This window comes from Harpegnathos saltator, unplaced genomic scaffold, assembly GCF_003227715.2.
Source record: "Harpegnathos saltator strain DR-91 unplaced genomic scaffold, Hsal_v8.6 scaffold61, whole genome shotgun sequence".
In the NCBI taxonomy this organism is placed as follows: Eukaryota; Metazoa; Arthropoda; class Insecta; order Hymenoptera; family Formicidae; genus Harpegnathos; species Harpegnathos saltator.
In genome coordinates, this window is record NW_020230438.1 from 341,657 (window position 1) to 363,760 (window position 22,104).

Below are 22,104 nucleotides of genomic sequence, written 5' to 3' on the forward strand. Positions count from 1 at the left end.
CGATAAACACGTACACATTCGCGGCGATTCGCGGCGGCGGATCGCTGATAATATAACCGCTGCGCGGTGCAGCGGATACCGCGGATTTCTTTCTTTCGATGGAAGAGAAAAACAGGGGGAGAGAAAAAGTTCCGGAGAACGTTCGAAACCAATCTCGTTTGAAATCGACGAGTTGAATTTTTCGCGAGTCGCATTCGCGCGTATCGTTATCATTTTTGCACCTACTTTATCATATCGTATCGTTTATTCGAACAAATTCGCAGTATTATTAATGCGAACAAAGTATATACATGTACATGCCGCGCTAGCGACGACGCGGCATTAAATGCAGCGGTTGGAACAAGTGTATAACTTAGCCAACTATAGCCAATATAGTTGGCGACATTTCCGACACAGTCGTGTATATATATATATATATATATATATATCGAAACGAAATTATTAGACGACGGTACGGCGCGCGCGGTACTGACAAATTTCTCACCGTGTCACTTCATTTCGCGATCAAGTGTAGAATTGCAACTTGAACATGTCGAAAGTTGCTTTGATCGCGGGAAATAGTTTAATTATATTCGTCCGGCCAAATTTTCGGCCTGTTCGATGCGCGCGCAAATTTTGCGAGCAGCTTTGTCGCACAAGGTATATCGGTAAGCAAATCTGCTCGGCTCTCTCAGTCGTTGGAATAAATGGTCTCTTGAAATTTGGAAACGCCACCGGTATCCACAAATTGGACTAGTCCGGGGTCTCGTCGATCTCCCTCTTCGTTGAAAACAGATCGGTCAATTGATCAATGTGCGTATGCTGCGTCGTTTTCAAATATCTGTGAATTCCAAATTCCAATTTTGTGGCCGAGAATTGAAGAAAGAGAGAGAGAGAGAGAGAGAGAGGCGTCGAAGGTTTTCTCCTTCAAACGCGAAAAATTCAGAAAGGAGGAGAATACAGGTCGCGCATGGATGGGATTACAAATGCCGCCCCGGACGCACCGATGCTGCGTCAGCGTCGGGAATTCGAGTTTTGGGCGAGAATATATCCCGCAACTTTGCAAGTAGATGGGGCACTTTGTAGTCCAGCGACAGGGCAAAGCTGGCAGGGTTTAGCAGAGCAAACTCGTTCGATAGTCAGCCGCACGGCGAACGGCGAGCCGTCTCGCCAAGTACTTCATCGTGAACAGTTGCGGCGTTTCGCCTTGAGCTTCGCGCGCACCTGGAGACACCTGGAAATTTGTGATCTTCAAAGAGACGCGCGTAAACATAAGGGCGTGAAGAGGAAATTTGAAGGAGGACATTTGAAGGCAATCGCATGCGGGTCTCCTTGACGTTACGTACTTACCGGGCCTATAGCCGAGATAAGTCTCTCTCTCTCTCTCTCTCTCTCTCTCTCTCTCTGAAGATTCGTTCAGTCTCAGCTCTCGTAATCACGAATCCAGAGTCACAGAAAATTTCTGCTATCTCGTATAATCGAGTCGCGCGATATGTATAAAAGTTGGACGGATATAGCGGGAGCGGAGTAGCGTCGTAAAATATTCCTCTGATCCTCTCTGTGTGTAGATGTGTGGGTATATATCGAACCTAGCCTCTCTCGCGAGCCACGTTACCGAGTAATAAGACCGTAAAAACTATAAAAATAACGCATCATGCCGTTCGAATAAAACTGTCGAGTGCGCAAAGGCGAGTGACGTCGTGCGAGTTACCGGCACGACGGCTCGACGCAATGTTTGAGAATAGGGAGAAACTTTTGACCCGCTTGCATTTCCTTCCGGAACTTTCCGCCGCGCCTCCACTACGTGACCGGGTTTGGTGACGCAACATTATCTGAAAAATACACACATACATGTACATGTGTGTGTTAATTAATTATATACATTGTCATGCGAAAATAGATTGCAGGATCTTTCTTTCGTAGGATTACTCTTATCGCTCTTATAATATATAATATCGCTTCTCTTCTCACTACTTACATATCATACGTCATATCACGTAAATGGCTCTCGACGACTGATCCGCCGTCTGAAAAGAGAAAAGAGAATTTGCTGAAATTACCGTGCATACATCAACTGATTTGATCGACACGCGACACTCCCGTATCATCGGTTGGTCTCGTTGTCGCGTTGCTTGTCACTGTACACATCGTTGCACCAACAAAGGCTGCATGCGAGAGAACGCACGTTAGCCCGTTCTCCACGCGCGCGCGCGAGCGTTCTCGTCGGCGAGCCGTCGTCTCTTTTCGGTACACGTACGGCTGGGTGAAATGAAACGTGAATAAAATATAAAGAATGACCGGGCTCTCTCGCGCGGGTGTTTCTCCACTCCCCTCACCTTTCTCCCTCTCGCTTTCCTTTCTCACCCTCACCTTCCGCGCCATCCCGAGGGGGGGGGGGGGGTGATTTAGTACACTGCAGCAGAGCTTTGCTGGTTCTCCTGGGGGATCGCGAATGCATTGCGCGTCCTCTTGCGCGTTCCCTGCGCCTCGCTTCTGCCTTCTCTCTCCCTCCCCTCCCCTCCCCATCTCTCACTCTCTTCCCCGGCCGCCGCTGTTATGTTCGTTTTCCATCTGTCTATCAGCGTTATCATCCTTTCCGCCTTAATCTTCCGGCGCTCGTTTCATGCGGCGCTGCGTCCGGGAAATTTCAACAAGGACAAGAGAGAAGGAGAGGAGGAGCCATGCGAGAAGAAATGCGAGTTTTATTTAACGTATTCGCGGAAAAACGTTTGTCGGATATATAACATCGCGAATGCGGAAGCATATTTTGTATTCACTTAATAATCTGTGGCTTTCTGCAGTACACGTACGGCACGAAAGAGGCCAATTTCTCGAGGATGTAACAAGAAGAAATACTTCGTTAACGGTCCGAGATCGATCTTTCCTTTCGTTATTCCAATATCGTCTACATATCTATATATGCGGTCGAAATAATGTGGCACCGCACGGTAGTCTCACGGACAAAAGATAGTCCCCCATCGTCGCTTTCATGCCCTCGCTTCGTGTCCGGTGGCCTCCTCTATTTCTAGTTACCCTGCTCGTCCCGTATTTCGCTCTGGTTGTCGGTTAGGTAAACATACTACGCGCCGTGCTGTCACGCGGTAGAAGAGCGCGCGTGAGCTCGTCGCATTTGTGTCTTCGCTGAAAGGATCCGCGGAATGCCATCGACGAATGCATTTGTTCTGAGGCAACGCGAGAGAGCGTGTCCCTGGTCGCGGTCGCATTGTCGAGCGCAAACAGCCTGAGAGCGGGCGAGCCCGCCTCTCACAGCCTCGTTCGCCATAATAGAGAGATAGACACACACACACACACACACAGAGAGAGAGAGAGAGGGGGGAGGGGCGCGAATCTTATTCGCGGCATAATTGCGGTGCTTCACCCTCTCGCGACGTTGTTGAATGTTTCGCCCCGCTGTCATGGCTGCGCATGAATCGACCGTTTCGAAAGTAAGCCCGAGAATTAGACGCGTAATGAAGAACGTCATTCGCGGTATTTAAACGATTAATGCGCTGTAACGCTTGACGATGCTCTCTCGTAAATTGCGGAATGTGAACAGCGACCCAACGGGAAGTTGATTTTGCAAATTGCAGACAAATGTCGTAAGTACCGTCGTGTGAAAATTTTTATTTCAACCTTTTTCTGTAACATTTTACATCGGAGTGAAATTCTAACTATTTACAGATTGTCGTGATCGTAGTACAATCGTTGCGCTCCACTCCGTGTATAGGTGTGCGTTTTTTTTTTTTTTAACGGCAGATTGCAAGTCGAGTTACGTCAATTGGCTTAGTTAATCGCAATCTCCTCTGTGTGGCTAACCGAGAGATTTGCGATGACGCGCTGCAATTGCGGCAACGGCCGCCCTCTTCGTACGTGTTTTCAGTACAGCCTCCAGCTTGCGAACGGTTGTCTTCAGGTGGCGAACGTGCGCCTGCAAATGCTTTATCTTATCGTTGCCCTCCTTCAGCTCCTCCATCGCCACTTCCCAGACGATCTTCGCCTCCGTCGGCAATTTCGAGATCTCATCCCAGTTGACGCTCTTTAGGTAGCGCACGTACTTGATCGGTTGCATCTTCTGTATCTCCTCGTCCGACAGCATGCGAGTCCGCGGTCTTTACGAAAGAATGTGCGTGCGATGAATGCAAAACTTGGGTAATTTGAAACTCGAAAGACACATAATTTCAAGAGACATCGCTTTTGGATTGCTTTTCTACTTATACTTAATTACGCGCGGATTTCTCATTCAAGCCTCTCAAGCCGGCCAGACACGCCGTTGGTGACGCCGTTGGTCGCGCTCGCTATTTCTCGAGTGTCGTCGATCCTTACCTTCGAATGATCGGTCTCGCGATCTGTGGGGGGGATAATTGCGTTCCCGGCTTCCCGTCGACTTCCGCGTTCGACGTCGGATCAGTCAGGCCTAGCTCTAAGCTTGGAAGTGCGTCGTCCTTCAGGATCGCGTTCGCGTAGCAATCCTGAGGGAAATGTCGCGAACACAGACACGATTGAGCGGGTATTTCCATGTCTGTCCTTCCGATCGCATCCAGCCACTTTTTCCTTCGTACTTCGTCCTCGGGAAATCTGAACAAACGTGCGACACGAAAGGATGATAATAAAAAAAAGAAGAAACTTTAATCAAGTGATTAATTTTGATCAACAAGACGACCAAGCGATCTTGATTGCCTGATTATCGATTATTAATCACAGCGCTATAAAGAAAGGAGAATGTTCAATTCTTAGCTCGCACGGAGTCCCAAATGGGGTCGGTAGTCACGGTCCTGTGAAACACGGTGCACACAATCCTCAAACGCGCCATCTCTGACACGATTCCCCACTCCAGTCAGCTGATACTCGCTGACGCTTAACTTTGTTCCTTTAAATCCCTACGAAACGTCACGATAGAATCGTGACGATCGAATGAAACGCAAGCATCTCTCGTGCACAAAATTGTCGCGACGCTACCGCTCGTTCATTCCTTCGGATTAAAAAGCGCTCGGTGTGTGTGTGTGTGTGTGTATGCGTGTCACGCAACGCGCGTGCCCCGACACACACCACCCACCGCACACATACAAACGGATCTTATTACACGTGCAACGATATCCCCTGCTCGCCTCCGCAATTGCGCCCTTGCTCGCACAGAACGCAACCTTCCGTCGCCATCTCGCGAGATTTGCAACTTATGACGTTACCACCCGTCGCAAATGCCGTTGTACGACGCGAGCGAACGCACACTGAACGAAGAGCCGCCGAACGAAAGCGACGCGACGGTCTCGTCGAAGTGACCGTCATCCTCGGTTTCCTCCGACGCTATTGGTCGTTACCGCTACCGCTATACGATACGCGGGAGCGCCGAGGTGGTGGGAATTGGCGCGATATTATGACTGAAGTATAGGAGCGTTCCTCGGCCACGCGTAATCGTGCGCGCGCGAGTCTCGCTCGATTCTCTCAACTTTCTCCGTTTACTCTCCGTTTACGAGTCGCATTCATGTGGATTCATTTTGTATATACAGGCTGCTAAATTTCAAACGTAACAGGTAAAAAATCTCGAGAACTATAAAAGATATTAAAAGAAGCTAAAACACGTGTTCCATGATTTCGAAGGGGAAAGAGAATGGCATTATCAGTTTTCTATTTGGAGGGCATTTTCAAGGTCAGTTGAAGGTCAACTTGACTTTTTTATCATATCTTCTTTTTCTACCAATTAAATTTAACAATTTTTGTCTGAAACATTTTTTTATTTGCCTAATATTTTTTGAAATATTTAAGGAAAACTTGGTAACTTTTTCAACATTTAACTTACGATATCTCGCCAAGTATTCATCGAAAGAAAAAATAGCATTAGACTTTTCTACTTTATTTACTATCAAGAATATATTACTATAATAGCACCCTAACTTTTGTTAATTTAATAATATTGAAATTTCCAAAGGTCGATATGTTAACAAAAGTTAGGGCGCTATTATAGTAATATATTCTTGATAGTAAATAAAGTAAAAAGGTCTAATACTATTTTTTCTTTCGACGAATAATTAGCGAGATATCGTAAGTTAAATGTTGAAAAAGTTACCAAGTTTTCCTTAAATATTTCAAAAAATATTAGGCAAATAAAAAAATGTTTCAGACAAAAGTTATTAAAATTAATTGGTAGAAAAAGAAGATATAATAAAAAATTGGGCTTTCTATTTTAAAAAATTAAGTTAAGACCTTCAACTGACCTTGAAAATGCCGTTCAAATAAAAAACTAATAATGCCATTCTCTTTCCCCTTCGAAATCATGGAACGTGTGTTTTAGCTTCTCTTAATATCTTTTGTAGATTTCGAGATCTTTTACCTGTTACGTTTGAAATTTAGCACCCTGCATACCACCTATACCACCCGTCCATAAACATATCTAAATTTCTCTCTTGGCAATCTCTCTCTCTCTCTCTCTCTCTCTCTCTCTCTCTCTCTCTCTCTGTTTCTCGGATACGCACGCGAAATAACAAAACGGTGCTCCCCGCGGGCATCGCATTTTCGCGCTAGTGAAGAACGATAGTTCCGCACGGAAATAAAAACGCGGGCACGTAACTTTCCGGAATAATAAAACCGCGCGAGCGCAAGTGTAGTGCGATACACGTGAAACATTTATGATAGTTGCGGACCCGGAAGATATTCGTCGCGAATGAGAATGGCATATGTGAGGAGAAAGAGAAAACCAAGTATCGAGAAGAAAATTACAGCATGCGCTGTAGGGGATAGCGATTAAGTGATCGATTGAGACGCGCGCCGACGATTCAAAGACGCGTTCGTCATCGAGGGAGAATCACGGGACGGACGTGCACAGGGATCCCGAAGTACCGATAAAGCGAAATAACAAGAGCGCAACCGCAAGCGACCCGTAAGCGACAATTACGTCGGTGAAAGTGCGACGCGTCGTACGCCGTGTCCCACGGAGCACAACTCGAGCTGCCCATCGAATTGGCGGTCGACGTTGTCCTGTGACGTTGTTCTGCGACGAGTTTAGGTGACTTCTCGCTCGAATTGGCCCCACCGTTACCATCGCGTTACTCGATCGGGTATCGATCGGGTCGCTTTCGCCAACTGCAGTCATGAAGCTTCACTAAACTATTTCGAGTCGCCGCGCCGTACTTTACTTCAACGACCGCAAACCCCTTTCCGTGGTCCTGTCGAGGCGAGTCTTCGAATCGAGAGTTTTAACCTGCGTACCAATTGTACAATATTTCGCTTGAAATTGCTTCGAAAGCATGCTGAAAGCATGAAAGAATTGCATGAAAGTTTCGCAGCATGCAATTCCGCTGACTCTACGGATTTTGATTGATATATTTAACTATATATACCAGACCAATTATATATTTCATTCATGTATCATATATATATATATAATTTTTTTTGTTTTATTTAATTATGTCAGGTTAATTGTGTCAAATATATCAATAGAATATTTTCTCTCCTTTTATTAAATGGGATTATATTTATCTTTCATACAGGTTAATCTCGAAACACTTGTACGCGTATTCTGATAATCTTAGCTACGAGGTGCATAAATAGACGCGCAATCGATAGAGCCTAATAGGTCCGTCTTTGTCGTACATTGTTGCGTCAATTCCCCATCGAGTTGCAACTCGCGAAAAATCACATGCGCGCGCGCACTCATTCGTGAATAATGAGAGACGCGTGATATGTGTTGATGCGTGCGGGATAAAGCGCGGTTACTAGCGCAGTAGCGTAGGAACATGACCTACCCCACGCGCGAACGTGCTGCGCTCGGCCGCGATCAGCTGTTTAGTTCTTTGCACGACGGCCGCACCGCTAAGATCGCACGCGGCGGCGGCGGCGGCGGCGGCGCGTCTTCGTGAATTTCCGATAATTTTGCTCACGTGGATCACAGCGAGACAAAATAGGACGCATGTAAAAGCCGAAGGTGCCGTGCGTCTGACAAGCTTAAAATCGCGATATTGTGGGCGACAGTTGAAAAGCTCTCACGACCAAGTGAGTGAGTGAGTGAGAGAGAGAGAGAGAGAGAGAGAGAGAGAGAGATTATATGTATCAAGCGAGTATGAGAATGTAACGCGGTTATAATATTATATATTCGAAACCGAATGGAGCTCGGATTTAATCGACGATAGTAGTCGACGATAGGTCGAACGAGAAAAATAGGATAGATTAATTGCGCGTTGATACTGATATATCGCTCGTAAGATATTAATTAATACTCGTATAATGCGAACAATACGTGTATAAAATGTCGTTTGGCTTGAAAGTGAAAGTATTGCGAGCTATTGAACGGTACGAACGCGAAGAGCGCGTTACAACTCGCTGAGACAAGTGAAATGTAAAACGAACCGCGAGATGACTACGTGAAAATATAGTCTCGCGAGCGAGAGCATCAAGAGAAAAAGACCCGACGACCGCGACGGCAAAGCGCGTTGCGCATCGCACATCGACGTGTCGCGCGGCTCAAAGGGTTGTGTCTCGCAATGTTTCCTTCAGAGACAGCGCCGTGACGCGGCATGGACGCGGCTCTTTCCTTGGTCTCTTGTCGCCGCGTTCCCGCTGCCGGCGTAAGTTCCCTTCACTATTTGTATTGTTCGTTGTCTTGTTATGCATCCCCTGTTCGGTTGCTACTCGTGCCGCGATTTAATGAAACTCTCGCCCGAATTCTTTTCGCTGCCGGTTTACGCGCTCCACCGCCGGAGAGCATCGTTTTATTTCAACCCCCCGCAAGCGGAACCAGCGAACGACGGATATTCCGGCACACCACCCGTTTTGTCCCGCCGCGCGTCGCCTTCGGGGATGAAAGTAAACGGTCCTCTTACTCCCGGCCTCACTTTCTCCCAAGAGATTTCGTTCTTTCTCATCGGATTACGCGGAAACGCGAGCCGTTTGTTTCCCGAAAAGCGTCCTTTCCGCCTTTCTTTTCGGATCCGCTTCCGCGCAAAGAACAGAAATACCATTCCATTGGCCGTAACTGCAAAGAAGGAGGGGAGAAAGAGGACAGAGAGAGAGAGAGAGAGAGAGAGAGAGAGCCTGTAGAAATTATATTATTTCCTGCAGACAGTTATATACTTTTTTACATTAATAAACGGGCGTCTATCTCTGCTCTTGCGGTGATGTGCTGTGCAGTTTTCAAACCTCTCTCTCTCTCTCTCTCTCTCTCTCTCTCTCTCTTATTAACCTCCCTACTTGACTGTATCTTTTTGTTTTTACACGTTTTTCCCGCGAGGAGGTTGTTGGCCAGAACGCGCAATAAACTCCGGTCTATTTTATTCTTCTTTTGCGCCGCTTTATTACTATCGCCGAAGCAATCCCGGACAACAGGAGAGGGAGGAGACAAATACGTTTCCGCGGGGGTGCGGACCGAAGAAGCGGTACTGATAAAAAAGCACGCTTTCGCGGAAACACAGGAGAGGGATGGACAGTCATCAAAGTATCATTTGGATCTCTCAATTATCATCCCCTCGCCCTCGCCGCACTATGCCATGCCGCACCGGTGGTGCGTCGTTACTGTCCGAGTGAGTCTCTCTCGTTGCGTATTTTATGCAACCCGTATTCTCGTCGCTATTCATCGAGAGGATGTTTGCTATAAAGAGAGAAAGAGAAGAGAGGCAGAGAGAGAGAGAGAGAGAGAGAGAGAGAGAGAGAGAGAGAGAGAGAGAGAGAGAGAGAGATACAGAGAAACGATGACGAATTGCGGAAATTTTGCACACTGCGATATTTAATCTTTCCTGCGTTGTGCAGTAATAATAAATAAGTATGACTTCATCACGATGCTACGCAGTATTTTTAACACTAATAAAAGAGAGAGAGAGAAAGAGAGAGGGAGAGTGAGAAAGGAAAGCAACGTTCCGTTGAAACATCGCTCGTGATTTAATCCTATAAGTGCAGACGGTAATAAAAGCTCGCGCTGATAAATAACGAGCTTGCAGCCAGCACCGGACTGAATAACAGTTTCTTTTCCGATCGTCTAATTATGCTTATCTGACGATACATTTTCGTGAACCCCGACTCTTTCAAACGTTTCGATCTCTCCACCATCTTGCTTCTCTTTGCGGTTGCGGCCGACTATGGTAATTTATATTCGTAGCGAACTTCTGCAACTCCCCCTGGAGGACTTCTTAATTCCGGTTTCTCTCTCTCTCTCTCTCTCTCTCTCTCCCTCCCTCCCTCTCCCTCTCCCTCTTTCCATTTCTATCTCGAGCTCCGAAAGAGAAAGAGAAAGAGAGAGAGAGAGAAAGAGAGAGAGAGAGAGAGGGAGAGAGAAGGACGAGAAGGAAAAAGACGCACGGAAAACGAGTTCCAACGTAACGGAAGGAAGTTGCTCAGAAATCTGCAAACTTCCTTGATACCTCTATATAGATATCGGTCGCGACGGCCGCGAGGTGATGGCGTCCTCCGAAAGTGGAAAACTTGAGCGACCGACCAATTGTTGTTGAACGCGGCGTAATTTTGCCGTTCCAGTGGCAACGACACGACAACGGCAACAAAAACAACAGAGAGACTCGCATAGGGCATAGGTTTACGTGTACGATAAAAGTAACAGGAAACGAGAAAATCTCGAGTTTTATGAGTCGTTAAAAAAATCTTTATCTTTTAAAGACACTCCTCGTGGAAAGATGGAAGGAGAGGGAGGAAGGCTCAGCTGAATTTTGCGCGTATATTCGAGTGAAGTTTTGATATATTTGTAAATTTCCTCCTTGGAGAAATTTTCCCGCCCTCTATATGTAAATTCACAAGTAAATTCACGCGTGATTTTCTTTCGGCGTCGGAAAACGTAGCGACCCATGCGACAATGCGCTGCACCTCTACCGCTTATTTGTCGAGTTTCCCTTCCGACCGGAAAACACGAACCTATTTGGTGTCACAACAATCCCGCATGGCCTGAGAAACGGGCTTAACAAACAGATCCAATTTATAACGGACGAACGAAATATCGTCGCGCGGCGACGAAACAGCTGCGAGGGATACTTCAACTAGTAAAAAAAGGCACGTAAACTCTCGATGAGAGAAGGAACAAACGCGAGAAGGGGGAATATCTAAAGGCAGGAGCGAGAGTTAAACACTCGGAGAGGCTTGCGAGAGCTCAAGTTTCTCCTCTGTGGTCGTGCAGAGAACATTGCGCCAAGGGGAGCGTAGCTGTATGTGCGAGATTATATTTTATGCGCGTTCTCTTTTGTACATTCTACATTTACGATTGGAATCTTGATTCGTGTCGAAATTTTGCTCCTACATCGATCCTATGATTAATTTCTCCGGCACGAGAGCGTCGAGCATCGAGCACAGTCAACAGTGCAGACATCATTTTTCATCTTATTATTCATACAGTAATTTATATCTAAAGATAACTTTTCATTTTTTGCTCAATAGCAATATATATATATATAATATATATATATATATATATATATATATATAATCACTTCGCATGACAGAAGACACAGTATAGGAAATTGTTTCACGCCACAAATACGCGCCGAAAGGGCCCGAAATTCCAAACTTGACCGAACTTGAGTGGAGAATCGCGTGGTATAATGTATAGCAATACAAGCTATTGTCCTTCGAATGCAGACGGATGTATCCTGCCGGATGTAGTTTGCCCTATATAGATGTAAAAAGGACTCGTTTCAAAATTATTTTGCGTCAAACTGAACTAGCGTCCCGACTAGATGCGCTTCGCGCATGCTATTCTATAATATCCGTTGCACTTGTCGTGAGTCTCAAGTTCTGAATTAATGTTCTCAGGCAAAGAGACAAAGCACATTAGGCAAGTACCTGGCGTGCAAACTCCCCCCCCCCTGGTATCCTTACAGATGTCTCGACTCGATGTCGGAGTGTGGTTGCACACGTTATTTCTTCTTCTTGTCGCGTTCGAGAGATAAATCCAAGCGAGTACATTCTTTTCTCTCTTCGCCATCTTCAGCTCGTTTCTCCTTTAACTCGCTCATTTTGTCGTGAGTCGTTGCAGCGCTAATGAGAGACTTGCGGTGGGGCAATTTTGACACACGGTATTGCAAATAGCAGAAAACGAACGGTCGGATTCGCGATCCTTCGAGTTCATCAACGTGATGTACATCGTTGGCACCCACGACTGGCCATAAACCACCGGCTGAACCATCGCGATTGCGCCCGTGAGACCGCGTTCCACCTTTTCGCTCTCTCGTGTCTGGAATAAACGATCATCGCACTGGAGCTGTATGAAACTGTATGAAACACCCGCTGCCACTTTCGCGTGTCGTTCCTCGATTTTGGTCATTACGACATTTTATCGTATTTCGCTGGCCGGTAGATATTCGAGAAATGGGACAAAGAGAGAGAGAGAGAGAGAGAGAGTGTGTACGAGAGAGTGCGGCTATTTTCTTCAATTCCGTAGATTTTAGGATACGAAGAGCCCTTATTCTCTCTCTCTCTCTCTCTCTCTCTCTCTCTCTCTCTCTCTCTCTCTCTCTCTCTCTCTCTCTCTCTCTCTCTCGTCAGCGAGCGATGGGCTTGACCTCGCCTCAAATGTTGAATTTAACAACATTTCAATTTAACTTTGCACAACTCATTTTGTATTTAATTTTAATTTCGCGGGTTGTAATTTAATTTCAATTTAGGGTGAGGGTCTCGGCACACGCGTATTCAGGATAATGGAAGTAGCGGAGAAAATAGCAGAGAACATCGTTGAGAGAGAACTTCTCCGCGCGGAAGAAAAATCACCTTGTATGCGCACGACGCGTGTTCCCGAGGCGTCGGCAGCTTATATTCGCAGAATCGATTTACGAGCGGAATATCGATAAAATTGGAGGGCAAACATTTTCACCGCTTCGTCAAAGTGCCATAAATTACAGGCCCGGCGAACAACAGTTTTCTCGTCGCAAACAAACTCCTGCAAACCACAATTGCTATCACTCGCCGCTTTCCCTCCTGTTCTTCGCTTCTCTCTCTCTCTCTCTCTCTCTCTCTCTCTCTCTCTCTCTCTCTCTCTCTCTCTCTCTCTCTCTCCCTCCCCCCCCTCTCTCTCTCTCTCTCTCTATCTCTCTCTTGATTTTACGATACCGAGATTGACTCTGACACGAAAGTTTTGTGATCCTTTTGGATCGCATGGCTCGGGGCCTCGAGCCATTTCCATCTCTTCTCTTTGGTTTAGTATACTCCAACGTTCCGATTTTCAATCGAACAGCAGTCAACGTCGATTTCGTTGCTTGTGTATTCGTCAGATTATACTGACGACGAATCCCTGCGGCACCTTTTATCGTGCAATTTCTAAATATAATAGAAAGTATTTGAAATAATTCAAGACTAACGAACCTTGACGAGGAAATTTCCTTGACAAAGTATAAACTTATATGTTTCGATAAAGCATTAGTTGGCAACATATACAAATCTTTTCTCGTTTTCGACTCAAAATGCATAAAATTTAGAGAAAATAGATTATCAACTGTATTTTGGCACGGTCCATCCTTTCCTTTTATAAAGTGTTCCCTCTTTCTTTCAACTATCCACGTTTTTGTCTCTCGTTGCCGGTTTTCTATATAAGTATAAAAAACATTTGAAGGTTCGAAATCATAATTTGCCTGGTCGTGACGAGATCCTACCAGGCGACGTCTCTCGAGGGCGGTTTAATCTAGCAAATTCTTAAAGCCGCTGACCTGCATTGCGTACCGCGGATTTTTCTGAATATCCTACTTTCCACGAAAGCATTCCGGAAGACTCTAGGCGCCGAATCAATGCGGTAAAAATGTCTCTCTCCTCTTCCTCATCCTCCTCTTCTCTATTATTCTACTTTTCTCACGAGAGATAAAATGCACGAACATTCCTTTGGCAACGTGTAATGAAGCCTCGGGCCAAAATACGCTTCTGGTGGTTTTACAATCGCGTGAAAAAGAGTCCAGGAGTATACAGCGTATTTTATCGAAAGAAAGAGATACAAGAGAGCATCCCTGTATCCACGATACAAATCTCTTTACATTTCCGAGCGAAAAGGGCACGCGGAATTCATCCGTTCGTTCAGATTCCCAAAAGTGGAATCGCAGCTCCCATGTTTCCGACTCGGATAGAAACGCCACCTTTGCAAAGTACTTTTGCATCGACCTGCTTGTAAAGAGAGAGCGATATTTTCTCGATCTCCTCGTAATAGCACTTCGGCGCGCGGTGATAAATTCCGCCGTTATTTCCGACGCGGCAGACGAAGACGTTCGGGTTCCCGGCCACGCCGGAAGGAAATTCCGAAGTCGAGGGAGTAATTGACGATGTACTCGCTCATTCTCTGTTCCGCGATAAATATATCGCGAATAGCGTCCGTGCCTTATATATACGTTTACGGCCCGTTTACGGACGACGCGCAGTGCTCTGCTCTGTTTTTCTCGCCGCTCAAAACTGTTATCGCCGCCGTTTCCTTCCGTTGATCCCCCGTAATCGGCACCTAGTCGGAGATTGGACTCGTCCGTTCGCCGGCGATCCCGGTTGTGTTGTGTCCGATTTTCACGGATCGTAAGTAATTCCTCGTTGCAGCCACCGGCAACGCTAATGCGCGCCGCCTGTATTCGTTCTAATCGAAACGGCTGCTATTAGAAAATAAGGCTCTCCCGCCTTAGAGTTGAGCCCGTTTGCGTGGCTTGCTGCGCGAGAAACAACTCTAAGGAACAACTCGCGAACTTCAGATCGTTCGAATTGAAATGAGATTCTAGTCGTGCGACAACTTTGCTTAGCTTGCGCTCGAGTTCAAATTCGACATCTCCGTGAAAATCACTTTATCATTTCTCTTGTTTCGGTCTGACGTGACGAAATTTTTCCTACGACTACGCAAGGCGAGAGGTAATTACATGAGACGCCGGCAACGTTTTTATTACAAATGAAAATTATATAGCATATATATCGGAAAAAAAGATGACACGCTCGCATTCGCACTCGCGGCGAATAGAGAGCTACTCGCTGCGAACAGCGAGGAAACGTTAGAGAGTATTGGGAGGTGCGAAAACAGAGGGGCAATTATCGAGCGTCGTTATTGTAATTGCATCGACGGGCGGTCGGATATCGAGATTAGATTCGACGCTCGAAGAACCAGATTCTCTCTCATACACGCTCTCTCTCTCTCTCTCTCTCTCACTTTCTTTGTACGTATGTATGTCTGTCTAGATTGCACTAATTGCCAAGTCACCGGCGAATATTAATTATCGCTCAACTGCGGAATCGACGCCGTTACACCCGGCTATCGCGTCCACATGCTGTGTGCACGATAAGCTGCCGCTGATTTCCGCGCAGCCGGATTTCTATGCAAATGGGACACCGCGAACGCTCGCAAAAACCATCGCGAAAACTATTCTCTACCCTTCCCCGGGCCGGGTATTTTCCCGCGATCGTTAAATCCCCTCCTCTGTAAACGTAACCGTCTGCTTTACGTTTATTTTTCCGAGAAATTACGCATCCGCGACAATGTTTTATGCGTTCACCCGTGGCTCGTGAAAACGAATTTTCTGTCCACCTATCTTTGCCTATATTTTCGCATTACAATTTACAATTTTCAAAATGCATATGCGCGCGCGTCCTACGTATATACATACGCATGTATACACTTGTGTGCGTTACTTATTTACTTATTTGTTTATTTATATTATCTAGTACTCTGTGGACAATGAGCGACCGTTCTATTTATCGTTCCGTTTCAACAACCGCGCGCAATCTCTTGGTACGAATTATGCAAATGTTATTTCGCTCGATAACGTAAATTTTGGCACGCCGTTGTGCGACACGCACGCACGCGAACGGAATTGAACGCGGTCGCATGTGCATGTCCGAGGAAGAATACGCGATTTGGCGCGAACTCTCCTCCGTAATTTCAGCCCGTCAATCCAATTTTCGCGCTCACGGCCGGAATTAACGAGCGATTTGACTGCCTAGACGTAATGCCCCCCTCTCCATTGAAAATGAGAAACTGAGGAAAAAGAGAGAAAAAGAACCCCTCTTGATAACGCGTGCACGTACCTTCTCGAAAATTTATTATCCCACAACGACGATTTCACTTCGTAAAACATTTCTACCGGCGAGATATTTTTTACACGAACATAATACAGCATCGAGCGTGATTTATGTTCGTGTGTGTAAATTTCAAACTCTTCCTCTTTTGTTGTTTAAATACCTGTGTGAGGTTGCGACGCTTCAGTTGCATTCTACATCATTGACGATTTCATTTCTAGCGACCTTTATCAATTTATCACCGCTTCCATTTTCGCAATAACTTATACTTTTACGCATCCCTACATAAACGTGTCGTAAACGCAATCGCGCCAATAGAGAACACTCGGCAACATCGACGAGGCAACATCATGCAGATTGCTTCATATTTTTCAAAAGTTTGTTCACGTTGACGAGATGAAAGTGCATTGTACCAGTAGCGTATATAATCTACTAATTTTAACGAGTGCGCGTTTAGATACACTTAGGAGCGATTAGGAGCGATCAGGATCAATCATCGCATTGCTGTGTTGGCGCGCGTGCTTATCAGCGGCAAGTAACGGCTCGCCGTCGTTTAGATTAGTACTCGACGTTTCGCATCGATCTAACGCGACAAACGAAAGCAAATGAGATCTGGCAGAAGTAATAAAAATATAGACGCCTATTGCCACATGCGCGTACGTGCGCGCACACACACACACACACACACACCAGGCGTGCACAGATATACATACATACGATACGTACGATACGTACGTATGTAATATCGAAAAATTCAATTCAATTTTCGAGGTGGATCGGAAGCTGCGTGGCGCAAAATCAACTTCTGCGGAGAGAGGCATTTAAAAGCCCGACCGCTTGCCGATCGGCAAAGTGAAATAATGTCCGTATATATCCGGGAAAGTCAATACTCCCTCGGCGAATCGCGAAACGCGTTTTACTGATGCTCGCCGGTCGAAAGCAAGTGCAAGCGTGACTTGAATGGAAAAAAAGCTCACCCGTCCCGAAATTGGCAAACAGTTGCGATAGGCTAATTAAAGTCGCGGTAACTAATACTTGGCGCAAATTGCGAATGCAAGGTAGAAATAAAAGAAAAAATTGGACAAAGAGATATCTCGCTCGAAGCGGAGTACTAACACGAAGTTTGTATTTTTTGATTAATTGGAACGCGCCGCGCCGCGCCATTCGAATTTCGACCGTGGATGTGGAAAATAAATTTTGTGGCGTGATAAAGAGATGAGTATATCGCATGTTTTATCGCGTACTTTAACCGTCTTCTCGAATACAATACGCTGTCATCCGCATGATGTAAAACGCGAGACGCGAATATACCATTTAAACGTTGAATCTCAGTGATTTTTCCCCTCTCTTCTTTATAGCTGGCTTGCCTGTCTCTCTCTCTCTCTCTCTCTCTCTCCCCCTCTCTCTCTCTCTCTCTCTCTCTCGTTGCAAGCATGTCGCTCCGGCGCGGCGCATCCGGATACAAATTATCCGATATTGATGGTGCGCGCCCCGATCCAGGATTTCTTTTCACCGGGTCGTCGTGAAAGACGACAGCTGTATTCATCACGTTGATGATTGCAAAGAACCGGGATCCGTTTTCTCTCTTCCTTTTATCTCTCCTCCGTATTAGCGTACTCGCGCTCGCGCAGAGTGCACTTACTCACGTCTCTCTCTCTCTCTCTCTCTCTCTCTTCTTCCTCTCTGTGCCGAATGAATGAATCGGTTTGAAACACGCGCCTATTCACGCGCGTTCTGATGAGTTATAACGTCAACTCGTGTCGCGTCGATTTATCATCAGTCTGGAAAACGAAATCATCGTAAGCTCGTCGCGATAATATCTCTCTTACAAGATCGGATTTCTCGGGGCACGCGCCATCGTCGTCGGCGTGCGTCGTGCTCGTGTATGTGATACGTAAATGTGTACGTAGATTGAATTGAGTAGGTGAGATGGATAAAGTGAACTAAAATTCACTCTTACACGCTTCTTTCAGGTGCTCCCGAGGGTAAACTCTGGGGCAATATACCAGGTGGCCCGCCGCCTCCGGAGCGACCACCGCCACCACCGATGACGACGACGACAAGAACGGTCGTGTCCGTCCCGACGACGTACAGACCTTGGAGGACCAGACCCACGAGGCCTAATCATTATCCAGACGATGACAGACCTCGACAGACGCCGGGTCGTTATCCGCAAAAACCGGACTATCGGCCGCGCAAACCTCATCGGCACCACACGACGATGACGACGACGACGACGACGACAACGACGACGACTACGACGACGACGACAATGAGGCCGAGGTTCAGGCAGCGGTGGACTCCGCAGCAACGGGACGATGTACCCGACAAATGTGACACCAGCTACGACGCTATCAGCATCATCCGCAGGGAGATCTTTATCTTCAAGGGACGGGTAAGCGGAATGTCTGATCCTTGAAAGAGAAAGATATTGGATCGGTAACCTCGACAACCTGACATTATCTTCAGAATTTTCTTTTAATGATAATAGAGGTAATACCAATGTTGCTAAAACGTACGATGGCGCGAAACATCGTAGACAACAACTTGGCCAATTACACGGCCGCTTGTCGGATAACATTGTTGCATGCAATTAAATCGAATTAGCTTTCTTCTCATTGGTTCTCAATAATTACTTTGTTATTCTCGCTGCGTTTCGATACGAATACGTATAATAACAAATAGATAAAGTTAGGGCTGAAGTCGCTTGAAATCATACGGGGCTTCCACTAATGGAATCTTCCTTTACTCCCACGCAGTATCTATGGAGAATAGGCGAGCAAGGTATCTACGAGGGATACCCGGCGGAGATTACCAGATTATTCAACCTGCCGTTAGACATTGACTACGTGGACGCTGTCTACGAGCGACTGGACAAGAAGATAGTCTTCTTCATCGGTCGCGAGTATTACGTCTTCAACGCCAATATCCTGGAGGCGGGTTATCCAAAGCCGTTAACGTATCTGGGACTACCGGCCTCCTTGGAGAAGATCGATGGCGCCATGGTGTGGGGTTACAACAACAGGACTTACTTCTTCAGTGGCTCCAAGTACTGGAGGTAATTAGAATAATTTGTGCTGATGATTTGTGTACGATGATTCAGTCGCCGATGAGTTGATCGACAGTAATGACGCACAATGGTAATCAATATCTTTTTACTTAACGCGCAGGTTCGATGAATCTATCAATTACATAGAGCTGGATTATCCCAGGGATATAAACATGTTTGCTGGCATTGGGAGCAACATTGATGCCGTTTTTCAGTGGAAGGATCGTAGGTTTCGAATATCAATCGTCAAATCACTGTTTTGAAAATTCTCTAATGAAACGTGTATGTGTGTGTGTGTGTGTGTGTGTGTGTGTGTGTGTAAATTCTCTTATTCTTATATTATATTCTCTTATTCTTATTCTTATATATGCAATTTTGCACATTGCCGCCATCCAATAATTTAGTTATACTTCTCGACAGATAAGACATACTTCTTCAAAGGCAAAGGTTTCTGGGAGTTTGATGACCTCAGAATGAAAGTAGCCCACGAGAAGCAAAAGCTTTCAGGGCCAGTTTGGATGGGTTGTCCGCCGGAAGTAGAGACCAACGACGTCGAGACAAATCTGCCCAGAAAGTCGAGGATTATGACAACCTCCTCCGCGAGTGCAACCGCATCGATACTCGCAATAGTCGCTATGAGTTTCTTTAATTCTTTGTAAGTAATAACAATTATATCTAATTTATCACGCACTCTGGTGACGAAAAATTCAAAGTATATTCGTTCCTAAAATTACATTTTTACATTTACATTTTCACGTAAAAATGTAATTTTGAAAACAAAGAATTTTAAACAAAATATTTTATGTAGCTTGCGTGTAAAATCCAATGCATGCAGTTTAGATGTGTAAATTAAGCATTTAAAGATTTAAAGAAACAGCCACTGCCATGGTATCTTTCACGTGTTTTCAGATTGTTGCTGTAACGCGTGTGTCCTTTCGCGCGCGCGCGCGCGCGAATACGAACATCAAACAAGCCAATCGGATTTTTGTGTCGGAGAACCGTCGACGAGTCGACGAAACGGACACTTCCCGGGCATAGGAAGGCACGCGACTTCTTCCGCTGATCCGGATTGAGCAAGATTTCGAGGGAGATCGCTTCGTGTAACGATACGACGCACAAAGTCGTATCCTCGAAATAGTCAACTTGTCGCTAATTCTTCACACGAAGAAATCATCACGATTACACGGTTCGAATAGAACCCTATGGATGATATCGACCTAAGACACTCGCGGTGCACCTCTGAGGAGAGAAGATTTTTTCATATGTAATGAAAGACGTTAACATAATTTCAAAATTTACGATATAAAATAGAAACTAGACCGGAAGGAATCGGGAAACGATACGGCAACTAAAATCGTAGCTAACTTGAATGAACTTAAAATAAAATATGCTCTGCTGTTCCATAAATTAAACTATATCGATATGTATGTGAGTGTGCGCCGGAACTTTTGCAGATTTCTCATGATAAGCTTAAAATTATGTACGCGTATTTAAAATTCGCGAGAATTCTGCAATAACTCAGCAAAAAATTGAACTTTTTCTCCGAGTGTGATCTGGGTCTGAATCATCCCTGGCATTTTTGCCGTGGAAATATGACGCGCTGCTGCGTGTTGAGCATATGTCGAGGCATATTTTTGTACACTATCTTTTTAGACGGCTGCATTTATATACGGTACGAGAAGTAATTAACTTAAGACATAATTTATATACTCCGAAGTGAACGAATCCTTGCAATGCTAATAATTAACGAACCAATCACTGCCGAAAGAATCCATCCAACATTTTCGATGTTCTTTTTACACTTTAGTTCAATTTTACGATTGAGATAGAGATCCCCGCTATTATATCCCTTCCAAGGACCAATGCCGCACAATCGATTAATCGATCGCTCCGTTAATCGTCCTGCCGTATAATATTACGGGATTACTCAAAGGTAAACGATGTTCTAAACGATGCATTTTCTAAATGATGATGAGATAATTGAGATTCACGATAAAGAGCATGTATTTTACTATAAATATTGTATTAATTAATATCGCATTAATTTAGCAGAAAAGGGCACGGGCAATGTGTCGCCAGTTTTATAAACTGTGATATTTATATACCGCGCGCGGTCGAGCGTAGTTAGCGTAATGTCAAGGAGTGTAGCGCAAAAAAGGTAAAATATGAAAATACTGCAATATTGCGGTAAATTCGATCTTACAAATTTATATACGGCGTTGTGTTTTCAAAATGCATGGACCAACTGCGCAAGCATCACTTTCCTTGGAGAATTGGAATTTTCCTTCTTTAAAAATGAAAAGAAAAAAAAAAATGCGGCAACGATCATCACTAATTACTAAGTTTTTTCTTACAAGAAGGATCTCGTATTATCCAGATTTGGCGCTTGCAAGGTTTATCCAAGCATTTTCATATATACATCCCGTATGTGTGTATGTGTGTGTGTGCGCGCGCGCGTGCGCGTGTGCGTGCATGTGTATGTGTGTTATATGTATAATTATATAATGATTATATCAAAGTCGCGCGTGTCGCTAAATGAGTCGCATCTGTTAAAATAAACAAAGACATGCAAATTTATATATAAATAATATTTCTGTTATCAATTAACAATTCTTTTTCTTTATTCTGGTTGGATCTTTGTTACGGGGAAAGTACATATAGGCGATATTTCTCTCGCGCGGTCCAATCGAGAAGATCGCCGCGAGAGATACAGAGTTCACCTCGAACCTGCTCGTCCTTCATTTATTCCAAACTTGAGGGAAATTTAGTTTAACGTGCCGATCGTATACTATACATATTATATAATATATCGTAAGATCGTGCTTTTTATATATGTATATACGGAAATAAAATGATTTTACTGAATATCATCGCTTAATTACACGATAAAATAATCATTATATAATTTTCATATTATATATATATATATATATATATATATATATATATATATATTACATAATTTGTAAATACACATATACATAATTGTGTAGGTGATAAATATAATCCAATTTTTAAGAATTTTTAATCAAAGAATTAAAATTTATACAGATATATAATTATAAATTCACAATAACAGTAATAAATTCAAATAAACGTAATCGCGTATAATATAAAAAAAAAGTATATTATGT

At 44.8% G+C, this 22,104-nt stretch overlaps 2 protein-coding genes across 6 annotated transcripts in view; one reads left to right on the forward strand and one right to left on the reverse strand.

Moving 5' to 3' along the window:
• Mmp2 (Matrix metalloproteinase 2) overlaps positions 1-21,835 on the forward strand; it is a 146,747-nt gene extending 124,912 nt beyond the window's left edge. For both annotated transcript variants that reach the window (XM_025304474.1, XM_011140294.3), the window contains exons 7-11: positions 17,895-18,316; positions 18,681-18,979; positions 19,092-19,195; positions 19,391-19,625; positions 19,880-21,835. In XM_025304474.1, coding sequence (XP_025160259.1) covers positions 17,895-18,316; positions 18,681-18,979; positions 19,092-19,195; positions 19,391-19,625; positions 19,880-19,892 — 1,073 coding nt within the window. In that variant the 3' untranslated portion in view covers positions 19,893-21,835. The remainder of the gene's footprint in view (positions 1-17,894; positions 18,317-18,680; positions 18,980-19,091; positions 19,196-19,390; positions 19,626-19,879) is intronic.
• On the reverse strand, positions 3,706-5,268 carry LOC105182672 (uncharacterized). 4 transcript variants are annotated; one of them, XM_011140291.2, is made up of 3 exons: positions 5,060-5,268; positions 4,303-4,554; positions 3,706-4,088 (listed from the first exon to the last, which is right to left on the reverse strand). In XM_011140291.2, exons 1-3 carry the CDS (start codon positions 5,260-5,262, stop codon positions 3,791-3,793), a joined length of 753 nt encoding a protein of 250 aa, XP_011138593.1. In that variant the 5' UTR covers positions 5,263-5,268; the 3' UTR covers positions 3,706-3,790. The 4 variants fall into 4 exon arrangements, with proteins under 4 accessions (XP_011138593.1, XP_011138595.1, XP_025160260.1 ...); XM_011140293.1 differs by having other exon boundaries at positions 5,044-5,267; XM_025304475.1 differs by lacking the exon at positions 5,060-5,268 and adding an exon at positions 4,721-5,037.
• Positions 21,836-22,104: the final 269 nt, after the last annotated feature.